General features: G+C 39.5%; 1 protein-coding gene across 3 annotated transcripts in view; it reads left to right on the top strand.

Annotated features, from left to right (window-relative positions):
• PRDM5 (PR/SET domain 5) overlaps positions 1 to 26,924 on the top strand; it is a 214,728-nt gene that overhangs the window by 86,709 nt on the left and 101,095 nt on the right. For all 3 annotated transcript variants that reach the window (XM_081240766.1, XM_081240765.1, XM_081240767.1), the window contains 5 exons: positions 7,947 to 8,121; positions 18,150 to 18,324; positions 19,483 to 19,575; positions 19,835 to 19,956; positions 23,823 to 23,902. In XM_081240766.1, the coding sequence (XP_081096892.1) occupies positions 7,947 to 8,121; positions 18,150 to 18,324; positions 19,483 to 19,575; positions 19,835 to 19,956; positions 23,823 to 23,902 (645 nt within the window). The remainder of the gene's footprint in view (positions 1 to 7,946; positions 8,122 to 18,149; positions 18,325 to 19,482; positions 19,576 to 19,834; positions 19,957 to 23,822; positions 23,903 to 26,924) is intronic.

Genomic DNA, 26,924 nt, shown 5'->3' with positions numbered 1-26,924 from the left:
GGGACAATGGGCAAATTGTCAGAGAAAGTTGAGGTTTATACATAATGTCGGATGTCGAAGGGAGATAGGAAATTTAGTTACATCTCCTAGATATCCAGGAGTAAATGTTTTGCGATAGTGGTAGAATCAGAAAGGATTAGACTGGAAGGCATGTTTAGTTTATTTGGTCCTAACTGTGGTCACGGTACAGAAGCAGTCACATTGACAAAATCTTACCAAGTGATGGCTTACATTATCTGATGTAATTTCCAAGGAGGGGCCCTCTAACCTCACAAGGTTGTATATTCCAGCTTTTCCTTGACAGCCCAGTTAAATGGGTCTCTCCATTCCATTCCTTCCCGTAGAGTGAGGCCCGAGAGGAAAAGCCGTGATCACATCAGCACGTAGGCGTACTTTTCCCTTCATATTCATTAACTCGGTTCTCATGAAGATGAGTTTATTTCGCTTGTGCTTGAATCCAGCTCTGGTAGGAATGAGAGAATGAAGTTCACCTCAGTCATTTTCCAGAGGTGATAGGAGACTTGTCTAAGGGGAAAGAGCCCAAGAGTGGGAAAGCCAAAGCTGTCTTTTGACGGGGTATTATTTTTTTCTGCTTTATGGTTGAGGAAATTGAGGCCCACAGGGATAAGGGAGATGCCTGCATAGCCGTAGAGTGGCAGAATAGTATCGGTTCCTAGATCCCACTATCCTCGTCCTCCTCCCTAGGCCTGGATTCTTGCTCTGGAGCAGGGGCTGGGATTCCTTTGCCCACGGACTGATTCCTGTGGTGGAACTTCCCGGTCAGTGTGCTAAGGTACCCTGGTAAGCGAAGAATAGGTTCCTAGTGTGGTATGAGATATTGATGATAGTATTTTTTTTTTTTTTTTTTTTGCTGTACGTGGGCCTCTCACTGTTGTGGCCTCTCCCGTTGCGGAGCACAGGCTCCAGACACGCAGGCTCAGTGGCCATGGCTCACGGGCCCAGCCGCTCCGCGGCATGTGGGATCCTCCCGGACCGGGACACGAACCCACGCCCCCCGCATCGGCAGGCGGACCCCCAACCACCGTGCCACCAGGGAAGCCCTGGTGATAGTATTTTTATTTACACTAAGTTAACGCATTCAAAATTCATGACAGTTGAATACATCTGTTCATATGGCTATTCTTCTATACTTTCTGAATTCAGAAATGATTCTTTTAGTGCATACGAACTTTGGTGGAGCCCCCGCCTCAAGAGAATGCTCTGTAGTGGCCGTACCACATGGTACTACCTCTGACTTTCCTGTTGAATCATCCCAGTCAGATTATTGCTTTTTTCTGGATTTGTTTGTCTTCATTACATAAGTTTGTTTAGGAAACTCTGACACTCAGAATTCTCAGAGATGTTTTTGTGTGTGTAAATTTGCGTGTAAATCTGAATTCCATAATACGTGATGTTATCACAGTGATGACTCTAATAAAATCCAAGCCACCACTATTTTTTTCAGCTTTCTTAAGAAACATTAGAATTTTATGCTTTTGTTATTAGAATGCATTGGCTGTCCAGAGGAAGAGCTTTACAAGTAGTTTATTACCTAAAATAAATTTTTTTCCATTGGGGATTTTGAATGGCTCTTACTTTGCAGATGTGTTGAAGAATAGAAATTAGCTTTAGGGAATTCCCTGGTGGTCCAGTGGTTGGGACTGTGTGCTTTCACTGCCGAGGGCCTGGGTTCGATCCCTGGTCTGGGAACTAGGATCCCACAGGCTGAGCTGTACGGCCACAAAATAAAAAAAAGAAAGAAAGAAAGAATAGTAATTAGCTTTAAAACGGCTGAATTGACTAATACTCTTAGGCCCCTGAGTGAAGGACCACATGAAAATACATTTATACATACAGAGAAGATACATTTTTTTAAAAAAATAGGATTTACTCTTTTTTTTTTCTTAATTTATTTAGGGCTGTGTTGGGTCTTCGTTTCTGTGTGAGGGCCTTCTCTAGTTGTGGCAAGCGGGGGCCACTCTTCATCGCGGTGCGCGGGCCTCTCACGGTCGCGGCCTCTCTCGCTGCGGAGCACAGGCTCCAGACGTGCAGGCTCAGTAGTTGTGGCTCACAGGCCCAGTTGCTCCTCAGCATGTGGGATCCCCCCAGACCAGGACTCGAACGCGTGTCCCCTGCACTGGCAGGCGGATTCCCAACCACTGCGCCACCAGGGAAGCCCCAGAAGATACATATTTAAAGCAAAAATGTGTAGTTGATGTTTTAGTTTGAATCCTTAGGAAGAATTATTATTAAATAGAGTAACATCTGTGAACTCTTGAGGGAAAACTTCATCACCTTGTTCTCCTCTTTGACCCTTCTCCTCCTCCCACACTCCATATACAGTCTGTCAGGAAATGCTGTCAGCTTCTCTTCACATCACACTCAGAATCTGATTACTTCTCACCATCGCCACTGTTTCCCTGCCATAATCTCCTCCCTTGTCACCACTGTCTGTGACCTGGACTACTGTAATAGCCTCCCACCAAAAGTAAATGAAGGCAAATATCAGTGAACTTTTTACTAGTAAGTGCTTTTCTTCTGTAGACACAAGCATATTAGTGTTCTCTTTTACTATGCATATTTGTAACATATTGAGCAACTATTATGAGTACAGCTTATGCTATGGGGATACATGGCAATTCTTGTTCACTTCCTTGAGGAAACCATCTTTGGGGAGACAAGAGGAACACATGAATGTCATTGATCACATGAATTAAATGATGAAAACCACAGAAATAAATTACAGGTAAGTGTCCAATTGAAGAACTCCTGGAACCTACATGAATTTAGTCGATTAGAAAAGGTTTCATGGAGGGTGAACGTGAGCTGTGTCTCAGATGCTGCTGAGGAGTCGTAGCCGGGAGGCCAGGTGGCATCTTTGCAGTTGCACTAAGGAGGAATGAGTTCAGTGTTTTCTGAGAGGTAGTGTACCAGCTTGACTGAAGAACAGAAGGCAGGTTAACTTGAAGGAGAGTTGGGGATGAGAGAATGAAGTGTGGGTTTAGATTACCAGTTGGTAAGCTATTGGAGCCATATTTGGGACAGGACTGGTACCACATGCTGAGAATCCTGAGCTGTTGGATACTGTGGGAGGGGGCAGTAAATATTATTGGTTTTTTTTTTTGGCTGCACCGTGTGCCCTGTGGGATCTTAGTTCCCCGACCAGGGATTGAACCCGTGCCCCCTGCAGTGGAAGCACGGAGTTTTAACCACTGGATGCTAGAGAAGTCCCAGGAAATCTGTTTTTTTTTTTTTTAATTTTATTTATTTGTTTGTTTTGGCTGCGTTGGGTCTTTGTTGCTGCACACAGGCTTTCTCTAGTTGCGGTGAGTGGGGACCACTCTTCGTTGCGGGCTTCTCATTGTGGTGGCCTCTCCCACCATGGAGCACAGACTCTAGGCGCCACAGGCTTCAGTAGTTGTGACACACGGGCTCAGTTGCTCCGCGGCATGTGTGATTCTCCCAGACCAGGGCTCGAACCCGTGTCCCCTGCACTGGCAGGCAGATTCCCAAACACTGCGCCACCAGGGAAGTCCCAGGAAATCTTAAGGAGAGCTTAGAGTGTGCTTTGGAGAGCATGATGGGTGTAGGTAGAGTGACTCACTGTCCTGGCTTGCCCAGGACTCTCTCAGCACTGAAAACCGCATGTCATGGAAACCCCTCAGGGAAAGCAGATGGTTGGTCACTTAAGGTATAGTATAGATCAGACAAGCAATTGGTACCTGAGGTCCAAACCAGAGTAAAACATTAGCACATTAGCAAGTGAACAGAGCATGACAATCAGAAATCCAGAGCATTTCAGAGCTCTGGTAGGCAGGCAGTGGAGTTGAATTATATTTTGGCTAACGGCAGTTCAGCCAAATGAAATTTAGCATTGTCATAGCAACTTAGCTTATGTGACAGTCTAATTGAAACAAATTTTGAAAAATAAATATTTTAATCACTGACTTTCAAGTTTTATTTAATAGTAATACTAATAATGATAGCAGTACTTATCATTAATGAATACTTAACTTGTGCCAGGCACCTTGCTATATTTTATAAATATTCTCACCTTTAGTCCTCACAACCAGCCTGTGAGATAGGCAGCATTATTTTCTCCATTTTATAGGTGAGGAAACGGGTGGTTTGAGAGATTAAACTATTTGCTCAGTTCCACAGCTAATTAATTATAGAAGGAGACTTGAACCCTGGCCATCCCAAAGCTCTTAGTTACTTTTTAGTACCAATTCCTGGTGTCACGGAACCTGGTTTGTTTATTATTTATTTTTTCCTTTTACTACAAAAATAATACTTGTTAACTCTAGAAAAATTGAAACCCGTGGGCTAGTAGGAGACTATGCAAAATACAGTTTCCTCTGTTTAAAAACAAAGTCTGTTGACACCTTTGTTCATATCTTTTTCTTTGGGGGACACATTGCTATATGTTTTTTCCTATACAAATGACATTTGATAAATCTTTTAAAGCCAATTGTTAGGCATTTATTCTTTTTCAACTTATTTTGTTGGATGTTTAGGCTGTTGTAACTTTTTGATACTACAAACAGCTTACAGTAGACATAATTAGCTGAAGACAATATACAAATAAAATAAAGCAAAATGAAACAAGACTGGAAAACACAAAAAATTCATAATGATGGACAATAATGCAGGAGATGCATAACAGTTGTAAAATCACTCTCTGTTGTATCTGGATCACCAATACAGTGAAAACCAGTGACTAAGGAATATTTGCTTTTGAACACACCATGATGTTGAACAGCTTTCTTTCAATTAAAGTTGAATTTTCAGCGAAGTCACCTAGAGCCCGTGACAAGAACCGTAAGCAGGACCCCAGCCCCCAAGCAAAGTCCCAGGAAGGCGCTTAATCCCTAAAATGTAAATGCAAGGAGTGATTCTGCTAGGAGGAACTGTGTTCAGGGGAATAAGCCACAAACCCAATGACCAGAAGCCATAGCTGAAATAAAGAGAAGTAAATGTAAGGATCAGAATATTAAAACAGTTATCAAAGCTGGAGGTCATGGCCAGCCTAATGACAACTGGGAGTTGATGCTCAGTCCCATAGTGTTGGGTCAACGCTGTTTAAATCCTTCTTGCCAAAGGGCTGGAGATTGGGCCTGGGATGAACCTACAGGTGGGGAAAATCACCTCAGAGAGTTTGAGAGAGCTCCAGGGATTAGAAATCTGGTAGGTTCTGACAATCAGAGGTTTTGAAGAAGGAGAATAATATAATGAAAGGTTGTTGAGTGATTAAATCAGTAAGGAAGCAATTTAACAGGATACTTCTTACAATAATTTTATTGTGGTGGCAAATGAAAAGGAAGAGGCTCTTGGTCTGGGTAGTGGTAGGAATTATATGTAGAGAGATATCTAGATATCTCCATTTAGTAAATAGATTGGAGCAATACCTGTCATGACATTCCTCTTATCACATGTTTGGCATACAGATAGAACATGTACTTGATCCTTGGAGCTTGTAATGCAGCCATTACTTTTATTAAATTGAAGTTTTAACTGGTATATTAAAATTTTCTTTTATTACAGAACCCCTGAATAGGCATGTTGTGTCTTATGATTGCCGTTTAAGTTAATGCTATCATGTTTTACAATTAAAAATTATTATCTTCTCTTGGTGCTATGAAGGTCATTCATTATAAAATGAATGACTAATATGCTGGAAAGACATTTCAGTTAACTTTCTTGGATATTGATCAGGTAACCACTGAGATTTATGATTATTTTCTGAAATCTTCATTAGGTGAGCCCTTTGTTGCTTTGGTGACTCTTTTAGCAAGTAGTTTCCAAAAACCTGGAAAGTGCCGCTTCTGAGTTAATTGAAAAAGAAATCTTTCTCTTTCTTTTTTTTTTTTTTTTTTTTTTTGCCATATGCGGGCCTCTCACTGTTGTGGCCTCTCCCATTGCGGAGCACAGGCTCTGGACGCACAGGCTTAGCAGCCATGGCTCACGGGCCTAGCTGCTCCATGGCATGTGGGATCTTCCCGGACCGGGGCACGAACCCGTGTCCCCTGCATCGGCAGGCAGACTCTCAACCACTGTGCCACCAGGGAAGCCCAGAAATCTTTCTTTTGCTGAGTGTCCACATTAGTTTTTGTTTGTTTTTTTTGCATTAAAAGTAACAGTTGTATAGAAGTTAACTGTGTTTTTAATTAGAAATAACTTTCTGTGTTTCTGGAGGTATGAAATTCATGAACTTCCAAGAATGCTGTAAAATATTACAGGAACTTCATTTAATTAACTGCAGCTAATGGTTAAATGTGCTTCATTGCTTTGAACTTCTGAATCAGTCCTCCCTTACACAGTATTTGATAAATGTGATCATAATTTCTGTCTCATCCATGGAATTTTCTAATATTTATTGTTTTTAAAATTGCATTTTAAAATTGCAAAGTAATCTTTGTTGTAAGAAGAAACTAAAACAGTATTCAATATAGACTCCTACTTCTCCCAGCCTCAAAATCATAACTTTATAACAGTTTGATGCATATTTTCCAGTTTTTCATGGGGTTCTGCTTGTGTATACATACATATATATACATGCATACATTCATTACAGATTTCTCCTCCTCCTCCTCTGTCTCTCCCTCCCTCACCTAGGTGCTATGATATTGCCAAAGGAGAGGAGGCTTTGTTCTGTGTTCTTTGCTTTATTGGATTTCACTCCTGGGTGGAGCATTTTGTCCTTCTTCTTTCCCTCACTTGCCCACCGCAGTTCAGGTTATGCTTTGCTTCTCTTTATCCTCAACAGCCAAGCTAGGAGCCCTCCCAGAACAAATCCTCAACTGTGTAAAAGACATCAATTCAGGGTGTTTCTCCTGGGGGCTGCCGGCTAAGCAGCCCCAATTCTGGCTTCCCTGGTAATTGGCCCCAGGCCCAGGGGGGCTTTTTGTATCATTGGTTCCAAGTATGAAGTTTCTCTGGGGTTTCCTTGGGTTATTCTTTGCTGCATTCCTCTTCTCAGTCTGTTATGGGTTGAGATTTCTTCTGTGTTAGCAACCCTGGCTAATTTCTTCTTCTAGAATTTTCTAAAAAATGGTGGTATGTTAAGGGTGGAACTTGCTTTCTTCTTTCTTCTGTCATTTTAGTGGGATTTAGGTACACGTGATGACCCAGTCAATGTTTTGAACCTCCCAGGTACCTAGTCTTTTTTCTATTCCCAGCCCAGCTTTTTGGAAATTCTTTCAGGGTTCATTTGCAATTCCTCTGGTTTGTGTTATAACTTGAAAGTTTTCTTCTTCTTTCAGTTTTGCATTTTATATTAATCATAATTAAATCATTGATATCTCATTGCTCTCTATTTGGGTTCAGAAATGACACCATTACTTAACAGATTTATTTTCTACTGCATTTATGGACCTCCACAAGGTGTTACTGCATAAAGCCAATTAATGATGCAAAATTTAACTTTTAGAAATTTAAATAATTATCCTTATTTCATTTGATAGGTATAAATGTCACTATCTTTAATATATATTTGTAGTTTATTTGCCAGGTGACTAAATATTGTCAGTTTCCTTTTTCAGTGTTCAGATCAAGTGGATATATAAAAAACGGAGTAGTGGGCTTCCCTGGTGGCACAGTGATTGAGAGTCCGCCTGCCGATGCAGGGGACATGGGTTCATACCCCGGTCCGGGAAGATCCCACATGCCGCTGAGCTTCTGGACCCGTGAGCCATGGCCGCTGAGGCTGTGCATCCGGAGCCTGTGCTCCGCAACGGGAGAGGCCACAGCAGTGAGAGGCCCGCGTACCGCAAAACAAACAAACAAACAAACAAAAAAAACGGAGTACTAACTTTTCATGAGCACATGATACTCAGTGTGTCTTAAAAATGATTTCTTAGTTACTATCAGAAACGAATGGTTGAGCTTTTTTTTATTATTGAGATACATTGGTCATATAACAGCATATATTTTAAATTTTGTCTCAGGAAGGAGAAAACATTTTCTATTTGGCGATTGAAGATATAGAAACAGATACAGAGCTTCTGATTGGCTACCTGGACAGTGACATGGAGGCCGATGAAGAAGAACAGCAAATTATGACAATGATCAAAGAAGAGGAAGGTAAAAATTCTAAAGGACAATCAACAACTGGCAGAAAAGGTATTACCTCTAATTGATGGTCCGAGAGAATGAAAATTGTAGGAGAAATAAAGTTTGAACTGTGCTTGACTATAATTGCAATATAATAGGGTGTTCTCAAAATAAAGTTAGTTTTTGTCAGAACTCTCGGAGGATATTCAGTTGTGTGCCTCTCTTCCAGCAGGAAGGGAATGATGGGTTGGGGTGGGTGATGGATGTGCCCTGTAGGACTGCCAAGGTCAGCGGCAGCTCCCAGCTTTCACTGCTCTCACTGGTGGGTAGCTAGTAATGAGAATTTTTGTACCCTAGCCCCGAGTCTGCCATTCATCCATGTTATAATCAGGCAGGTCACTAACTCTGAGACTTTACTTTCTCATCTGCACATGGGGAAAGGTGAGTGCAGAGGTCCTGCTGGGCCCTGTGGGATTATTCCTGGGCCTCACTCTTAAGATCCTTTGAGAATCTGGAGCATCTGGAAATCTTTCTTTGTTCTGATCATAGAGGCCTACAGCATTGCTGGGTTATTCTAGTAGGGTAACCAAAAATATGTGATGACCATAGGTAGACTTGCTTAAATCAGCCCTGCAATCTAGGAGATAGATGTCACTTGTTTGTCATCTGCCAGGGAATAATCAGTTGTTATTAGGGCTTGTTTCTGTTATGTTGTGTTTTACTCCTGATGGGGTTTGAGGGAAATTTGAATGCTGTTAAGGGTGTTCACATTTTGTAAAAGGTTGATACTTACTATAGAGAATTTTTCCATTTTGCTTAACAAAGCCACTTCAGAAGTGACACTGGTTTCTTTTTTTTTTTTTTTTTTTTTTAAGTTTATTTATTTATTTTTTTAATTAGTTTCTGCTTTATAACAAAGTGAATCAGTCATACATATACATCTGTTCCCACATCCCTTCCCTCATGCATCTCCCTCCCTCCCACCCTCCCCATCCCACCCCTCCAGGCGGTCACAAAGCACCGAGCTGATCTCCCTGTGCTCTGCGGCTGCTTCCCACTATCTATCTACCTTACGTTTGGTAGTGTATACACGTCCATGCCTCTCTTTCGCCTTGTCACAGCCCACCCTTCCCCCTCCCCATATCCTCAAGTCCATTCTCAAGTAGGTCTGCGTCTTCATTCCCGTTTTGCCCCTAGGTTCTTCATGACATTTTTTTTTTTTAAATTCCGTATATATGTGTTAGCATACGGTATTTGTCTTTCTCTTTCTGACTAACTTCACTCTGTATGACAGACTCTAGGTCTATCCACCTCATTACAAATAGCTCAGTTTCGTTTCTTTTTATGGCTGAGTAATATTCCATTGTATATATGTGCCACATCTTCTTTATCCATTCATCCGATGATGGACACTTAGGTTGTTTCCAGCTCCGGGCTATTGTGAATAGAGCTGCAATGAACATTTTGGTACATGTCTCTTTTTGAATTATGGTTTTCTCAGGGTATATGCCCAGTAGTGGGATTGCTGGGTCATATGGTAGTTCTATTTGTAGTTTTTTAAGGAACCTCCATACCGTTCTCCATAGTGGCTGTACCAATTCACATTCCCACCAGCAGTGCAAGAGTGTTCCCTTTTCTCCACACCCTCTCCAGCATTTATTGTTTCTAGATTTCTTGATGATGGCCATTCTGACTGGTGTGAGATGATATCTCATTGTAGTTTTGATTTGCATTTCTCTAATGATTAATGATGTTGAGCATTCTTTCATGTGTTTGTTGGCAGTCTGTATATCTTCTTTGGAGAAATGCCTATTTAAGTCTTCTGCCCATTTTTGGATTGGGTTGTCTGTTTTTTTGCTATTGAGCTGCATGAGCTGTTTATAAATTTTGGAGATTAATCCTTTGTCAGTTGCTTCATTTGCAAATATTTTCTCCCATTCTGAGGGTTGTCTTTTGGTCTTCTTTATGGTTTCCTTTGCTGTGCAAAAGCTTTGAAGTTTCATTAGGTCCCATTTGTTTATCTTTGTTTTTATTTCCATTTCTCTAGGAGGTGGGTCCAAAAGGATCTTGCTGTGATTTATGTCATAGAGTGTTCTACCTATGTTTTCCTCTAAGAGTTTGATAGTTTCTGGCCTTACATTTAAGTCTTTAATCCATTTTGAGCTTATTTTTGTGTATGGTGCTAGGGAATGATCTAATCTCAAACTTTTACATGTCCCTGTCCAGTTTTCCCAGCACCACTTATTGAAGAGGCTGTCCTTTCTCCACTGTACATTCCTGCCTCCTTTATCAAAGATAAGTTGGCCATATGTGCGTGGGTTTATCTCTGGGCTTTCTATCCTGATCCACTGATCTATCTTTCTGTTTTTATGCCAGTACCAGACTGTCTTAATTACTGTAGCTTTGTAGTATAGTCTGAAGTCAGGGAGCCTGATTCCTCCAGCTCCGTTTTTCGTTCTCAAGATTGCTTTAGCTATTCGGGGCCTTTTGTTTTTCCAAACAAATTTTGAAATTTTTTGTTCTAGTTCTGTGAAAAATGCCATTGGTAGTTTGATAGGGATTGCATTGAATCTGTAGATTGCTTTCGGTAGTAGAGTCATTTTCACAATATTGATTCTTCCAATCCAGGAGCATGGTATATCTCTCCATCTATTTGTATCATCTTTAATTTCTTTCATCAGTGTCTTATAGTTTTCTGCATACAGGTCTTTTGTCTCCTTAGGTAGGTTTATTCCTAGATATTTTATTCTTTTTGTTGCGATGGTAAATGGGAGTGTTTTCTTGATTTCATTTTCAGATTTTTCATCATTAGTGTACAGGAATGCCAGAGATTTCTGTACATTAATTTTATATCCTGCTACTTTACCAAATTCATTGATTAGCTCTAGTAGTTTTTCGGTAGCATCTTTAGGATTCTCTATGTATAGTATCATGTCATCTGCAAACAGTGACAGCTTTACTTCTTCTTTTCCAATTTGGATTCCTTTTATTTCCTTTTCTTCTCTGATTGCTGTGGCTAAAACTTCCAAAACTATGTTGAATAAGAGTGGTGAGAGTGGGCAGCCTTGTCTTGTTCCTGATCTTAGTGGAAATGGTTTCAGTTTTTCACCATTGAGGACAATGTTGGCTGTGGGTTTGTCATATATGGCCTTTATTATGTTGAGGAAAGATCCCTCTATACCTACTTTCTGCAGGGTTTTTATCATAAATGGGTGTTGAATTTTGTCGAAAGCTTTCTCTGCATCTATTGAGATGATCATATGGTTTTTCTCCTTCAACTTGTTAATATGGTGTATTACATTGATTGATTTGCGTATATTGAAGAATCCTTGCATTCCTGGGATAAACCCCACTTGATCATGGTGTATGATCCTTTTAATGTGCTCTTGGATTCTGTTTGCTAGTATTTTGTTGAGGATTTTTGCATCTATGTTCATCAGTGATATTGGCCTGTAGTTTTCTTTCTTTGTGACATCCTTGCCTGGTTTTGGTATCAAGGTGATGTCGGCCTCGTAGAATGAGTTTGGGAGTGTTCCTCCCTCTGCTATATTTTGGAAGAGTTTGAGAAGGATAGGTGTTAGCTCTTCTCTAAATGTTTGATAGAATTCACCTGTGAAGCCATCTGGTCCTGGGCTTTTGTTTGATGGAAGATTTTTAATCACAGTTTCAATTTCAGTGCTTGTGATTGGTCTATTCATATTTTCTATTTCTTCCTGAGTCAGTCTTGGCAGGTTGTGCATTTCTAAGAATGTGTCCATTTCTTCCAGGTTGTCCATTTTATTGGAATAGAGTTGCTTATAGTAATCTCTCATAATCTTTTGTATTTCTGCAGTGTCAGTTGTTACTTCTCCTTTTTCATTTCTAATTCTATTGATTTGAGTCTTCTCCCTTTTTTTCTTGATGAGTCTGGCTAATGGTTTGTCAATTTTGTTTATCTTCTCAAAGAACCAGCTTTTAGTTTGGTTGATCTTTGCTATCGTTTCCTTCATTTCTTTTTCATTTATTTCTGATCTGATCTTTATGATTTCTTTCCTTCTGCTAGCTTTGGGGTATTTTTGTTCTTCTTTCTCTAATTGCTTTAGGTGCAGGGTCAGGTTGTTTACTCGAAATGCTTCCTGTTTCTTAAGGTGGGATTGTATTGCTATAAACTTCCCCCTTAGAACTGCTTTTGCTGCGTCCCATAGGTTTTGGGTCGTCGTGTCTCCATTGTCATTTGTTTCTAGGTATTTTTTAATTTCCTCTTTGATTTCTTCAGTGATCACTTCGTTATTGAGTAGTGTATTGTTTAGCCTCCATGTGTTTGTATTTTTTACACATCTTTTCCTGTAATTGATGTCTAGTCTCATAGCATTGTGGTCGGAGAAGATACTTGATACAATTTCAATTTTCTTAAAATTACCGAGGCTTGATTTGTGACCCAAGATATGATCTATCCTGGAGAATGTTCCATGAGCACTTGAGAAAAATGTGTATTCTGTTGTTTTTGGATGGAATGTCCTATAAATATCAACTAAGTCCATCTCGTTTAATGTATCATTTAAAGCTTGTGTTTCCTTATTTATTTTCATTTTGGATGATCTGTCCATTGGTGAAAGTGGGGTGTTAAAGTCCCCTACTATGATTGTGTTACTGTCGATTTCCCCTTTTATGGCTGTTAGTATTTGCCTTATGTATTGAGGTGCTCCTATGTTGGGTGCATAAATATTTACAATTGTTATATCTTCTTCTTGGATCGATCCCTTTATCGTTATGTAGTGTCCTTCCTTGTCTCTTCTAATAGTCTTTATTTTAAAGTCTATTTTGTCTGATATAAGAATTGCTACTCCAGCTTTCTTTTGATTTCCATTTGCATGGAATATCTTTTTCCATCCCTTTACTTTCAATCTGTATGTGTCTCTAGGTCTGAAGTGGGTCTCTTGTAGACAGCATATATATGGGTCTTGTTTTTGTATCCATTCAGCCACTCTGTGTCTTTTGGTGGGAGCATTTAGTCCATTTACATTTAAGGTAATTATTGATATGTATGTTCCTATTCCCATTTCCTTAATTGCTTTGGGTTCGTTATTGTAGGTATATTCCTTCTGTTGTGTTTCTTGCCTAGAGAAGTTCCTTTAGCATTTGTTGTAAAGCTGGTTTGGTGGTGCTGAACTCTCTCAGCTTTTGCTTGTCTGTAAAGGTTTTAATTTCTCCATCAAATCTGAATGAGATCCTTGCTGGGTAGAGTAATCTTGGTTGCAGGTTTCTCTCCTTCATCACTTTAATTATGTCCTGCCACTCCCTTCTGGCTTGTAGGGTTTCTGCTGAGAGATCAGCTGTTAACCTTATGGGGATTCCCTTGTGTGTTATTTGTTGTTTTTGCCTTGCTGCTTTTAATATGATTTCTTTGTGTTTAATTTTTGACAGTTTGATTAATATGTGTCTTGGTGTATTTCTCCTTGGATTTATTCTGTATGGGACTCTCTGTGCCTCCTGGACTTGATTAACTATTTCCTTTCCCATATTGGGGAAGTTTTCAACTATAATCTCTTCAAATATTTTCTCAGTCCCTTTCTTTTTCTCTTCTTCTTCTGGAACCCCTATAATTCGAATGTTGGTGCGTTTAATGTTGTCCCAGAGATCTCTGAGACTCTCCTCTGTTCTTTTCATTCTTTTTTCTTTATTTTGCTCTGCATCAGTTATTTCCACTATTTTATCTTCCACCTCACTTATCCGTTCTTCTGCCTCAGTTATTCTGCTATTGATCCCATCTAGAGTATTTTTCATTTCATTTATTGTGTTTTTAATCGATGCTTGATTCATCTTTAGTTCTTCTAGGTCCTTGTTAACTGTTTCTTGCATGTTGTCTATTCTATTTCCAAGATTATGGATCATGGAAATAGAATCTTGGATCAGCTTTACTATCATTATTCTGAATTCTTTTTCAGGTAGACTGCCTATTACTTCTTCATTTGTTAGGTCTGGTAGGTGTTTATCTTGCTCCTTCACCTGCTGTGTGTTTTTCTGCCTTCTCATTTTGCTTATGTTACTGTGTTTGGGGTCTCCTTTTTGCCGGCTGCAGATTCGTAGTTCCCGTTGTTTTTGGTGTCTGACCCCAGTGGCTAAGGTTGTTTCAGTAGGTTGGGTAGGCTTCCTGGTGGGGGGGACTAATTCCTGTGCTCTGGTGGTTGAGGCTCGATCTTGTCTTTCTGGTGGACAGGTCCACGTCTGGTGGTGTGTTTTGGGGTGCCTATGGCCTTATTATGTTTTTAGGTAGCCTCTCTGCTAATGGGTGGGGTTGTGTTCCTGCCTTGCTAGTTGCTTGGCATAGGGTGACCTGCACTGTAGCTTGCTGGTCGTTGACTGAAGCTGGGTGCTGGTGTTGGGATGGAGATCTCTGGGAGATTTTCGCTGCTTGATATTATGTGGAGCTGGGAGGTCTCTTGTGGACCCGTGTCCTGAAGTTGGCTCTCCCACTTCAGAGGCACAGCACTGGCTCCTGGCTGCAGCACCAAGAGCCTTTCATCCACCCGGCTCAGAGTAACAGGGAGAAAAAGTAGAAAGAAAGAATTAGTAGAAGAAAGAAAGAGAGAGGGAAAGAAAGGAAGAAGGGAAGAAAGGAAGGAAGGAAGGAAGAAAGAAAGGAGGGAGGGAGGGAGGAAGGATGGAAAGAAAGAAGGAAAGAAAGGAGGGAGGGAGGGAGGAAGGAAAGGAAGAAAGACAGGAGGGAGGGAGGAAGGAAAGAAAAAGAAAGTGGAAAGAAGAAGGGTGGGAGGGAGGAAAGAAAAAGAAAGAAGGAAAGGAGGAGCGGAGGGAGGGAGGGAGGAAGGGAGAGTAGGAAAAAAAGAAAGAGCAGGTAAAGTAAAATAGAATAAAGTATGAAATATAGTAGCGTTATTAAAATTAGAAAGTAATTATTGAAAAAAAAAAAAAAAACGGACCGATAGAACCCTGAGACATATGGTGGAAGCAAAGCTATACAGAGAGAATCTTACACAGAAGATTACACATACACATTCACAAAAAGAGAGCAGGGGGAAAAATCAAAAATCTTGCTCTCCAAGTCCACCTCCTCAATTTGGGATAATTCGTTGTAAAAAGAGGAAAAGGGCGAGAAGTCTGAAATCTTGCTCTCTAAGTCCACCTCCTTAATTTGGAATAATTCGTTGTAAAAAGAGGAAAAGAGGAAAAGGGGGGAAAGTCTTAAATCTTGTCCTCAAAGTCCACTTCCTCAATTTGGGATGATTCGCTGTCCATTCATGCACTCCACAGACGCAGGGCACATCAAATGGACCGTGGAGCTTTAATCCGCTGCCTCCGAGGCTGCACAGAGAGATTTCCCTGCCTCTGCTCTCACAGCTCCCGGGTCTCAGCCTTGGACCTGGCCCCGCCTCTGCGCGTAGGTCGCCGGAGGGCGTCCGTTCTTCGCTCAGACAGGACGGGTTTAAAGGAGCCGCTGATTCGGGGGCTCTGGCTCACTCAGGCAGAGGGGAGGGAGGGGCGCGCAGTGTGGGGCGGGCCTGCGGCGGCAGAGGCCGGCGTGACGTTGCAGCAGCCCGTGGCGCTCCGTGCGCTTTCCCGGGAAAGCCGTCCCGGGGTCTCGGGGACCCCGGCAGTGGCGGGGTGCACAGGCCCCCCGGAAGGCGGGGCGGACAGTGACCCGCGCTCGCACACAGGCCCGGCGGCGGCAGCGGCGGCGGCGGCGGGCCGCGGCGGGCGGCGGTGGCGGCGGCGGCGGCGGGCGGCGGCGGCCCACGCCCGTCTCCGAGGTCCGTGCCTTACCCGCGGCTCGTGCCTGTCTCCGGCGCTTCCCCAAGCAGCCCTCTTAATGCCCTCTCCTCGCGCACCAGGAAACAAAAGGGAAAAAAGTCTCTTGCCTCTTCAGCAGCTCCAGACCCTTTCCCCGGACTCCCTCCGGGCTAGCCGTGGTGCACTAACCCCTTCAGGCTCTCTTCCTGCCGCCAGCCCCAGTCCTCTCCCTGCGCTCCGACTGAAAGCCGATACCCGAGCCTCAGCTCCCAGCCCCGCCCGCCACGGCGGCCGAGCAGACAAGCCTCTCGGGCTGGTGTGTGCCTGAGGGCACCGGTCCTCTGTGCCAGAATCTCTCCGCTTTGCCCTCCGCACCCCTGTTGCTGTGCTCTCCTCCGCTACTCCGAAGCTTTCCCCCTCCGCCACCTGCAGTCTCCGCCCGCGAAGGGGCTTGTAGTGTGTAGAAACCTTCCCCCCTTCACGGCTCCCTCCCACTGGTGCAGGTCCCGTCCCTATCCTATTGTCTCTGTTTATTCTTTTTTTCTTTTGCCCTACCCAGGTATGTGGGGAGCTTCTTGCCTTTTGGGGGGTCTGAGGTCTTCTGTCAGCGTTCAGTAGGTGTTCTGTAGGAGTTGTTCCACGTGTAGATGAATTTCTGATGTATCTGTGGGGAGGAAGGTGATCTCCGCGTCTTACTCTTCCGCCATCTTCCTCCGGGGTCGACACTGGTTTCTTTAGTCACTGTGGTATTAATGTCTTTTATATGAATTTTCTATTCTAACTGTATCATTGTTGAAAAAGTATGAGTATTTCCCAGTATTGCCAGATTATGCTTTTGTTTCTTTATTTTAGTTGGAGTATTTAAAAGGAAGATGAGGACAGGCTATCTGTTTTGTCTTTCCAAATATGCATTATGCTGTTTGGAATGTCAGATTTGGGGTGATGGGAATTGTTTCTGTACTATTCTGTGTTTTCTTTATTTTTGTATTTATTTTCAACGTTGCCCCCAGGGTACGGTATTACTGTGTCCACTATTTTACCTTAAAAATAAGTCTCCTACTTATTACCACCCTGATTTTTCTTTATTTAGTTAACAAAATATCAATTTCTATTACTTTTGTAAGGAGAATCAACAGAAACTTACACAGATTCTTATAGGAATCGTGTGCTTATACTGTTGATATTTTTATTTTAGAATTCAGTTTTGTTTATAAAAGCAAAATATAAAACCCAAAAAACAAATTTAAAAAACCCCCAAAACAGAAGCAAAACCAGCCAAACAGTGATCAAAAGAAACAAAGAATCCACTCAAATGTCAAACAATGGAGAGTTTGGTTAAATAAGTAAATTATGGTACCTTAAGTTTAAAAAATATTTGACTTGAGAAAATATTAAATGGAAAAAAGAGCGTTACATGAAATTGCATAAAAAGTGTGATCATAAAGTTTCTTAGACTGCGCATAAAATATGAATTCCCAAAAGACAACTCAGGCATGGAAATAGATTACAGCAGTTGTCTCTTCATGGTGGGGTTATTGGTGATTTTTATTCTCTTCATATTTTCTGCATATTATCTAAATCTAACCTTGGGACTTCCCTGGCGGTCCAGTAGTTAAGACTTCTCCTTCCAGTGCAGGGGGTGTGGGTTCGATCCCTGGTTGGGGAGCTAAGATCCCATCTGCTTCGCAGCCAAAAAACTAAAATGTAAAACAGAAGCAATATGGTAACAAATTCAATAAAGACTTTAAAAATGGTCCACATCAAAAAAAATCTTTAAAAAAAATTAATCTTATTTGATAATCAGAAAAAATATGTAATTTAAGTAGCACACTTTGAAAAATCTGGGTAGAGCCATGACAGTCCATATAGGACTGACAGCCAGAGAGACAGTGGAGCCTCACTCCACCTACTGTAATGAGTGCTGTTTTTATGACCTTGGCCTTTTTTCACATATATGTGAGATTCCCCTTGGTAATTCAACATAGTTCCCCTTGGTTGGGTTTTTCTCTTCTTGCAGCTAGAAGTGAACTCAAGATGACCCGTTTCAGGGAAGACTTTGGCGTTGCAATTCAACATTTGTTATAACTCTTTGATGTGAAAAGTTAATGTTACAGGGTAAATTAAAAATTGATTTTGATTTTGTATTAATTTGGTGAAACACAAGTTAAATGATTTAAAAAATAATGTATTGTTCTAGTAACACTTCCTATTATTTTTCATGGGCAGCCTATTCATACTCATAGAGATAGTAAAAATTTATTAATCTGGTACCATTAAGCACAATTAATTTTGATTTTAAAATGAGGGCAAAACTGAGCAGTTCTTGGCTCTTCATTTTTGTCTAACAAATCTGCTTGCTTGTAAATATGCAGATCGCTTTGGCTGTAAAGAGGACTATGCCTGTCCCCAGTGTGAATCGAGTTTTACCAGTGAGGAAATTCTTGCTGAGCATCTTCAGACATTGCACCAGAAACCCACAGAGGAGAAAGAATTTAAGTGCAAGAGCTGTGGGAAGAAATTCCCAGTTAAACAGGCTTTGCAAAGACAGTGCGTACATTCAAGAGTATATCTAAAATTATAAGCTGACATGTTGTTTAACTGTTTCATTCAGTTTGTCTTATAGTTTCTAACCTGTGTGCGTGTGTGATGGTGTGTGTATAGAAATTAAGCATTCTCTATTGTCACTGTCATAAACTTTTCGTACTATAGTACGTTGGTTTTTGAAACATTCTGACTATGAAGTTTAACAAGTAAACATTGTTTATGCTAATCAATCTTTGTCCATTTAATAACTTGCCATTAAATATTAAGCTCATTGGTGTACTAATTTGAAATCTGATATGCATAATTTAGCTAGTGCTTTGAGGTGGCAGATCAAGTTTCAGAGGTCTGCATTCGCTATTCCCTCTGAAATCTGTAAAAAAAAAAAAGAAAAGAAATAGTTTAAGAAATGGAGAGAGTTCAGAGTATGAAGAATACAGGGCCATTTTGGGAAGCACTGTTTATTTCCTAGCAATGTTGGAGAAATAATTTAAAGATGAATATGTACAAGATATGATGATGAAATGAATTAAATGGTCCCAATCATTTCTCTGCACCCTTTATTATTTTAAATATATTAACAGCATATTAAGTTATCCTTTTACTTAAGTATTTTACAGTATCATGAATTATTAAAAATGAGAAAGTGGATACATATATTTACAAACTTATTTTTAACAGAATGTCACCTTGCATATGAGCAAGAAATCTTTAACATAGGCTTAATGTTTCATTTTTTAATTCATTAAAGTAAAATTCTGAAACATCCTGTATTTCATATTAAGACAGTTTTCATATATGCATCCACTTTCGCTTATGAAATTTGAGATGAAAAATTTCTGTTCAAAACTTAAACTTAAAACTTGGAAATTCTCTTATACACTCTTTAAAAAACCAAGCAAGGGCTATATAGTTTTTAATGAATAGATTTTAAAACTGCATTCTAGTCAGCTTTTATTCAATTTAGTATTATATATTCTACACCAAACATACTTTTGCTGAGCTGAGTCTTACAGTTAAACTGTAGGTGCTACTTAAAAGTTTAAAGGGCAAAAGGCAGAATGAAAAGAGAGATCATGAATGTGACTTTATTCAAAGTAGAGATATTTTCATAAGTTTTTGTCTTAGACTTCCAGTTTTTGTTTTTTTTCTGTTTCCCCTCAGTGTTCTTCAGTGCTCAGCAAAAAGCAGTCTGAAGGATTCTTCACGAAGTTTTCAGTGCTCTGTTTGCAATTCTTCCTTCAGTTCAGCATCAAGGTTTTGTATCTGAGTTATCAGATGGCTGTTATATAATTGCGGGTCATTATTGGCATGCATGTGCTTTCATGCTTCTTAGTGATTTAGTATCATATGGCTACACAATTTCAGTGCTTTCCTTCCTACCTGCCTAGGTAACACTTGTAATGACCCTGAAACTCTACTGGGGAGCATGCATTACAAAAGCCAGCCTGGATGTTAGAAGTTTGTAGGTGTCTTCATTTCTTCTCCCTGTTTCCCATTCCTGGTTTTCTTGTAGTTTTGAGCAGCACCAGGAGACTTGCCGGGGAGATGCCAGGTTTGTGTGTAAGGCTGACAGCTGTGGAAAGAGACTGAAGAGCAAGGATGCCCTGAGAAGACACCAGGAAAACATCCACGCCGGTGAGAACTCATCAGAGGGTTGTTTTTAAAGGGGCTTCCTCTCCCCAGGCCACAGCGATCTGTTTTTAATTCTCACTCTTGAGGAGAGAGCTTGCTTTTCCACTGTATTTCACACAGATGTAGAGCTCTGGAAATGGAATTTTTTTCTTTCACTGAGTGCTATTTCTTTTTGATTTCAGCAATATTCGTCATTTCTCCTATCTCTGAATTAATCATAACTGGAAACCTAAGCTAGAATCTAGTTGTGCTTGGTAGCCAGATGCATTAAGAATTAATGTTTTAAATAATAATATTTTAGCATGTGAAATTTCTTTTAGTAGATATATTTTAAAACTGTTAAGCAATGCCCTTCTGCCTTAATATATTTACAGTAAAATTCCATTTTTAAAAATCCTTATATTTCTTCTATATTGGAGAAAATTACTGGCTACATTTTGACATGCTAATTGAATATATTTGGATTTATAAAGTAGCAACTATTTGAATTCCTTCTAATGGCTAGCTAAACAGTAAGACAAATAGAAAATTTGTCGCTTAGATTTCATCTGCTTAGCACATGGTAAATGTATTTTGACTTTAGGGATTGAATCTGTTGCACTAAATCGAACAGATGACTATTGTCAGAGTTAATGTTTTATTTCTTCAGTGTCTTTTCCTTAAAGGAGGCTGAGGTTCATGGCACTCCTCTTATCCTTCTGTACTTACATTTTCCTCATGTGTTTGCTTTTGCTGTTGGCTTCTGGGTGGAAATGTCTTTCTGCATATGAGGAAAGTGTTATTTCTTTTCTCCTATCCTGTTTATTCTCACATTCAGGAGAAAAGAATAACCGGTACTCAGTTTCTGTTTCCTATATTTGTTCATTGTCCAAAAAGTGTCTCTTTTAATGCTAGTTACAACTTTGCACCACCAGTTTGGGCTGCACACTCAGTACAAGCCATATTTGAAAGCTCAGGGTAGCAGAAGGTATGGGCTTATGAAATGTGGCTTCAGAATGGTGCACATCACTTGGACTTCACAGTGTTCTGATTTCTTTCTTTCCTTTTGAAGGATATAGAGAAGATGACATTTTTCTGAATTCTTTATACTTGGGCCTTTCCTATCTTTGCAAAAGGCAATCACAACTTTTTGATAGACCTGTCTCTTCCTAGTTCTTGTTTTTTTAAAGCTGTTATGTTTAAAATGCTGTTCTTAATTTTCTCCATCTTGTCTGCAATGTATTATAACAAATCTTTCATGTCATTTTTAAAGTTAACTTTGCTGAACTAAGTAAAAAACCAGATGCACACTGAAACTCTGGAAACTTGCATTCTTGTTATTGGGCATGTGGTCTTCAGACTGTGCTAGAAGCATAATTTCTTTGAGGCTTCTTGTAGTTGGTCTTGGATATTAAAGTATTACTGATTCTGAAAACTTATGGTGATTTTGTAGGAAATAATTTATAAAAGGAAGTTTTTTATTTTTCTGTGTTGTAGATCACATAAAATATGAAACTTACTGTATTTCAGCCAGAGATCACCATGCATACTTTTTGCTGGAATTGATACTCAACCAGTCATTCATAGCCCCTCTCTTGCTTCTTCCCTCATGTCTGTGAGCTACACAGACATTTGGGGAAAGAATATTCCATATTCAGAATAGCGAAAAAAGCAGTGTTCATACACGTGGTCGTAGAACGCTTTACTGTAGAAAGACAAAGGTATTCAAGGAAAGAGAAGATCTTGCAGCTTTTACCACTGACAATGACAAATGTTCCTTGTTAGATGATATGAATTGAAGATGCTGAGAAGAGAGAAGCTGAATTTTTAAATATGGATCACATTTTTCCATAGAAACTGTAGCATATGGTGGGTAGGTTCTCAGACTGGCTCCTAGAAGCACACTTAACCCACATAGTGCTGAAACACGCAGTACTTAAGTGACTACGTATTCAGTACAGTTGTATTAATTTTCAGCGCATCTCCTACCTTTGTAAGTAATGTGTCCCTGACTGTTTTTGAAAGCTGAATCAGAAAGTCAAATGTCAGACTTAATCTGAATATAGTAAAACTAAAATGGTATAAAGTCTAGCTGTGGCTTTGTAGATGCTCTTGTCCTTGAACCTGGGGAAGCTTGTAGGGTGACCTTCCAGTTACTCAAGAGGAAACAGTGAAGGGTCTAACTTCCTTAATTCACCTTAACCATCTTTCTCTTTTGATTTCGATTCTGTGGATGCTGACATAGAGATTTTGTATTTATGGAAAATAACATTTATCTACATTCTCAGGCAAACAGTCATAAACTTTTCCCATGTTTCTTCTCTGAGGAACTAGGATTCCAGTCCTAGGATGAAGAATGGAAGCTATAGGAGGAGAGAAGAGATTGAAGAGTAGGGATGGGGGTTTGGTGTATTGCCTGTGATTCTAGCTGGAGGAGCCATGGCAGGAGTATTGGGATAAGGTGAAACAGGTGGTTGTGGAAATGTCGCTTCTCTTTCTCTTCTCTCCCTCAAGCCTGACCTACCTCTGGGAAAGAATAAGGTCTAGTCTCAGAGAGCAGCTGATTGGAGGGATAAGCTAGGGAAATAGAGGATTGTGGATTAAAGGAGGGAAATACCAGCTGGTGCAAGCTGGAAAAGAGGGAATATTCTTTCTCAGTGGCCCCTCATATATAATAGATATGGATAGAGAATTGATGACCAAATGCATGCTGTCAGATGCATGCTGTCAGATATTCATTTTGCTTGGGAGAATTTTCTCGTTTAATAGCCATATTACTTGTCAATCACCAAGAACATTTTTTTGGCTATACTATTTGGCATGCTAAAAATAGTGCATTATATGAAATCCGTATCTTGAATGATAAGACAAAAATTAATATTTTCCTTTTTCTGAAAGTGTTCCTCTCTCGTAAACACAGTCTTTTAATAAAGTCATTTTGTAATCGTGTTTTCTACTGATTTTAGATTTCTTTCAAGAAAATAGAGAAGTAAGGTAGTGGATGAGATTGAGGTTTTGGCAGGAATAGCCATGGATTAGTCATTTTGGGGGCCAGGCAGTGGATACATGGTGGTTCATTTTATTATTTGTTTACTTTTTGAGTATTTGCAATCAATCAATTAAAAATTGAAAAACCATTCTGTGGTTATTTATGGTAGTGCAGATGATATTGTTGTTATATCATATTTGAAAATCTTGTTTTATTGTCTTGTTTTTATAACCACTGTGAAATTTTAAATTTGAAATGGTCTACTATAATTATAATCACTCTTTAAGAAGACAGAATTGAGCTTTGTTTTGATTTGTAAAATAATATGAATGCCAATATGTTTTATTGTTCTTGATTTTACCTTATTCTGGTTTTTAACATTAATATGATAAATCATATACTCTCAGATCTTGCAGGCTGATCAAGTCTAGTGCTGAAAAGAATAATCTGTGAATTCCATTTTTAAAAATCCAGCTGATTAAATCAAATATTATGTTAAAATTTAAAGCAAGTAGCAAAATCAACTTATGAGTTAATAAATACAGTTTTTCTTTTATGTACACATTTGATTAATTTTAATTTTTCATGGAAGTGTGCTTTTCTCTTCTAATACTAAATTAGTACATGGAAAGGTGAAAGGCCCATTTTATATAGTAGAAAGTGGTATACCAAGCTGAATATTCCTCAGATTTTGAAAGCGTTTAAAATGTAGCCTCTTCTTTATCTGAGTTTAATGGATATATCTACAACACTGAAAATTTTGGAGTTGTAAGTTAAGAAGATGAAATACCTGTTTAGAAATTATAAATCACCTACAAACACTGTATCTAATACTCCTCTTAATATTCTCATATAAATCATGGTGGTATTTTATTTTATTTTGTTTGTTGTTTTTGTTTAGGGGATCCTAAGAAAAAACTCATATGTTCAGTGTGCAATAAAAAGTGTTCTTCAGCATCAAGCCTGCAGGAACATAGGAAGGTCAGTAAGATAAAGACTAATGCTCATCATAGTGTAAGATCTTTTAGTCATTTATAGCGTTGGCCATGAAAATTTTTAGCTGATTTTTGTATTGTAAAGACAGAGTTTTGTCATTAATTTAACTACTAACATATTCTAAAATGCAAGACTGGGGGCTTCCCTGGTGGTGCAGTGGTTGAGAGTCCGCCTGCCGATGCAGCAGGGAACACGGGTTCGTGCCCTGGTCCGGGAAGATTCCACATGCCGCGGAGCGGCTGGGCCCGTGAGCCATGGCCGCTGAGCCTGCGCATCCGGAGCCTGTGCTCCGCAACGGGAGAGACCACAACAGTGAGAGGCATGCGTACCGCAAAAAAAAAAAAAAAAAAAAAAAAAAAAGTGCAAGACTGATATGCAGAAGAGTGAACTCTCACAAAAGAATATTTTGAGTTGTTTATTATTGTTCAGAATTAGTAGAAATATTTCTCCAACACAATATTGTGTCTGACTGACACCTCATACTGGTTTCAAGCTTTCTCAGTAGCTGTTTGCTCAGGAAATACTATATATTTGAGGAAACCATATATTTTTGTGTATTTATAATATGCTCTGCAGTGACATTTAGCTTAAATGGATGCATATTATAGTTAAGTGTGGCAAAGCGAAGACAAAGAGCTGTATTATTTTGAAGAGCTAAAAATAATGTAGAAGAATGTCAGAGTGTGGTTAGCAGAAACGATTATGCAGTTGACCCTTGAACAACAGAGGTTTGAACTGTGTGGGTCCACTTATAGCAGATTTTTCCAGTAAATACATACTCCAGTACTACACGATCAGGGGTTGGTTGATGATGCAGATGCAGAGGGCCCACTGTAAAGTTACACAATTTTTCCACTGCAGGGAGAGGTTGGGGGGTGGGAGTGGGGTGCAGTGGGTCCAACCCCCAAACCCCCTTGTTGCTCAAGGGCCAACTGTGTTAGGAGAAAATAAATTTAATACATTTTGCAATAAGCATTAAATTTACTAAGTTGCTATTTTAATATGAAAGTTATCCTGAAAAGTAAATGACAGTTATTAACCCTAACAACATGAGCACTAGTTAATAGAATTTACAACAGAATAGAATTAAATTAAAATTTAGATTTTGTTCATAGTATGGCAGAGTCCAAAAATATATTTTATGTTATATTACAATAACAAAGATATAAATGATTATTTCCTGAGTTCATATATTATTTTTTCAGAATATCTAGGAGCATATAATATTGTCTTTTAGTCATTTAATACTAAAGAAGAGAGGAGATGGTACTAGTGAAAGTAAAATTTTACTTTTATTATGGTTTGTAAGTTGAATTTTGTCTCTTTGTGTGTCTCTGTATTCCAAAATAACTTGACAGGCCTTAAAACTCATATGATATTCAATGCTGTAGCTCCAAGCATGTGCTGTGGATTTAACCTGTAACATATAAGACAGTTGAATTGTTAAGATGTCTGAGGTTATATCCTACATGTTGAGTGATTATGATCCTTAGGGAGAAATAATGCAACAGCACTGGACAGGAGTGAAGACAGTGGATGTCACCTTCTTCTGTCCCTAACCCCCCATGTAACGTTGGGCCTGTGTTCTCTCATTTATGAAGTGTGACTTTGAACTGATCATTGTCTTTTAATTACTTCTCTTAAGTGCCATGAAACTACTTTTTTTTTTTCTTTTCAGTTTCCATGTGGTTATTTTATCAGATTGTTTAAAAATATGGAGTACTTCAAGAATTTGCATGTAATTCTTGTTCAGGGACCATGCTAATCTTCTCTGTATCATTCCAAATTTAGTGCAAGTGTTGCTGAAGCAAGCACTGAAGCTACTTTTTAAGGGAAGTTTTGCACAAAACTCCAGTCCAGATGCTGCTGCTTTTACATCTCTCTTCCTCCCTTCTCATCACCCTTAAGGTTTCTGAAGCAGAACCTAGTCTGAGACAAAAAGATTAAATCCAGTTGAATAAACATTAAAAAAAATCCTCATACTTTTATAATTCTTTGATTTCCTTCCCTGATCTTAAGAAGTTGAAATTTAAGATATCTTACCAAATTTCAGATTTTCCTAAATAGACTATTTCAACAAAGTTGGTAGTGGGGCATATTTCTGAAAAGTGTTCTCTTTTCCATTTATTTTCTTCATAACATAAGAACTTTTCCCCCAGGGAATATCTTGGTAGATTTAAATCCTACCTGGTGGTGGTAGAATACAGCCATTCTGTTTCTGCAAATGTTAATAACTTAGTAGCTCAGTGCAGCTCTTCATTACAGCATTAATCCTCTGACTTAGCCTTTCTGAATCCACAGGCAGCTTTTACTGACTCCATTTTTGACTATTCTTATAGATGGATATGTCTAATGTCTAATAGAGTTTGGTTGTAGTATTTCACCTTGCCAGTAGATGGTGCTGTATGAATAGGTCAAATTTATATTATAGTCTAGAACAGTGTCTTACATTACTATGTACTGCCCTATATTACAATAAGATATGTTATGATCCTTCCTGAAAATTATTTAATTTGGGACTTCAAATGATAAGTTATTACCATCCATGTCAATTTAATAAGCTGGACGTTTTACAAAAGGTGCTTTACTTAGCATTAGGCATTAATTAGTGTCATTTTCACTTTAAGTCTGATGGTTTTATTAAACTTTTTAGGAGTTCTTAGAGTAGCTTTGGATTGAATTTTCCACTATAAATAAGATAGTCTATACAAAAATGCTTTCATGTACAGTAAATATTCTATTTTATAATTTTGATAATATCAATTTAATTCACCCTTTAAAAATGTTTCATGGGGCTTCCCTGGTGGTGCAGTGGTTGAGAGTCCGCCTGCCGATGCAGGGGACAGGGGTTCGTGCCCCGGTCCGGGAAGATCCCACATGCCGCGGAGTGGCTAGGCCCGTGAGCCATGGCCAGTGAGCCTGCACGTCCGGAGCCTGTGCTCCGCAACAGGAGAGGCCACAACAGTGAGAGGCCCGCGCACCGCAAAAAAAAAAAAAAAAAAAAAAA

The sequence above is a fragment of the Mesoplodon bidens genome, assembly GCF_964165515.1.
Source record: "Mesoplodon bidens genome assembly, chromosome: 1".
NCBI classification, from domain to species: Eukaryota; Metazoa; Chordata; class Mammalia; order Artiodactyla; family Ziphiidae; genus Mesoplodon; species Mesoplodon bidens.
This window is presented reverse-complemented; position numbering and strand designations above follow the sequence as displayed.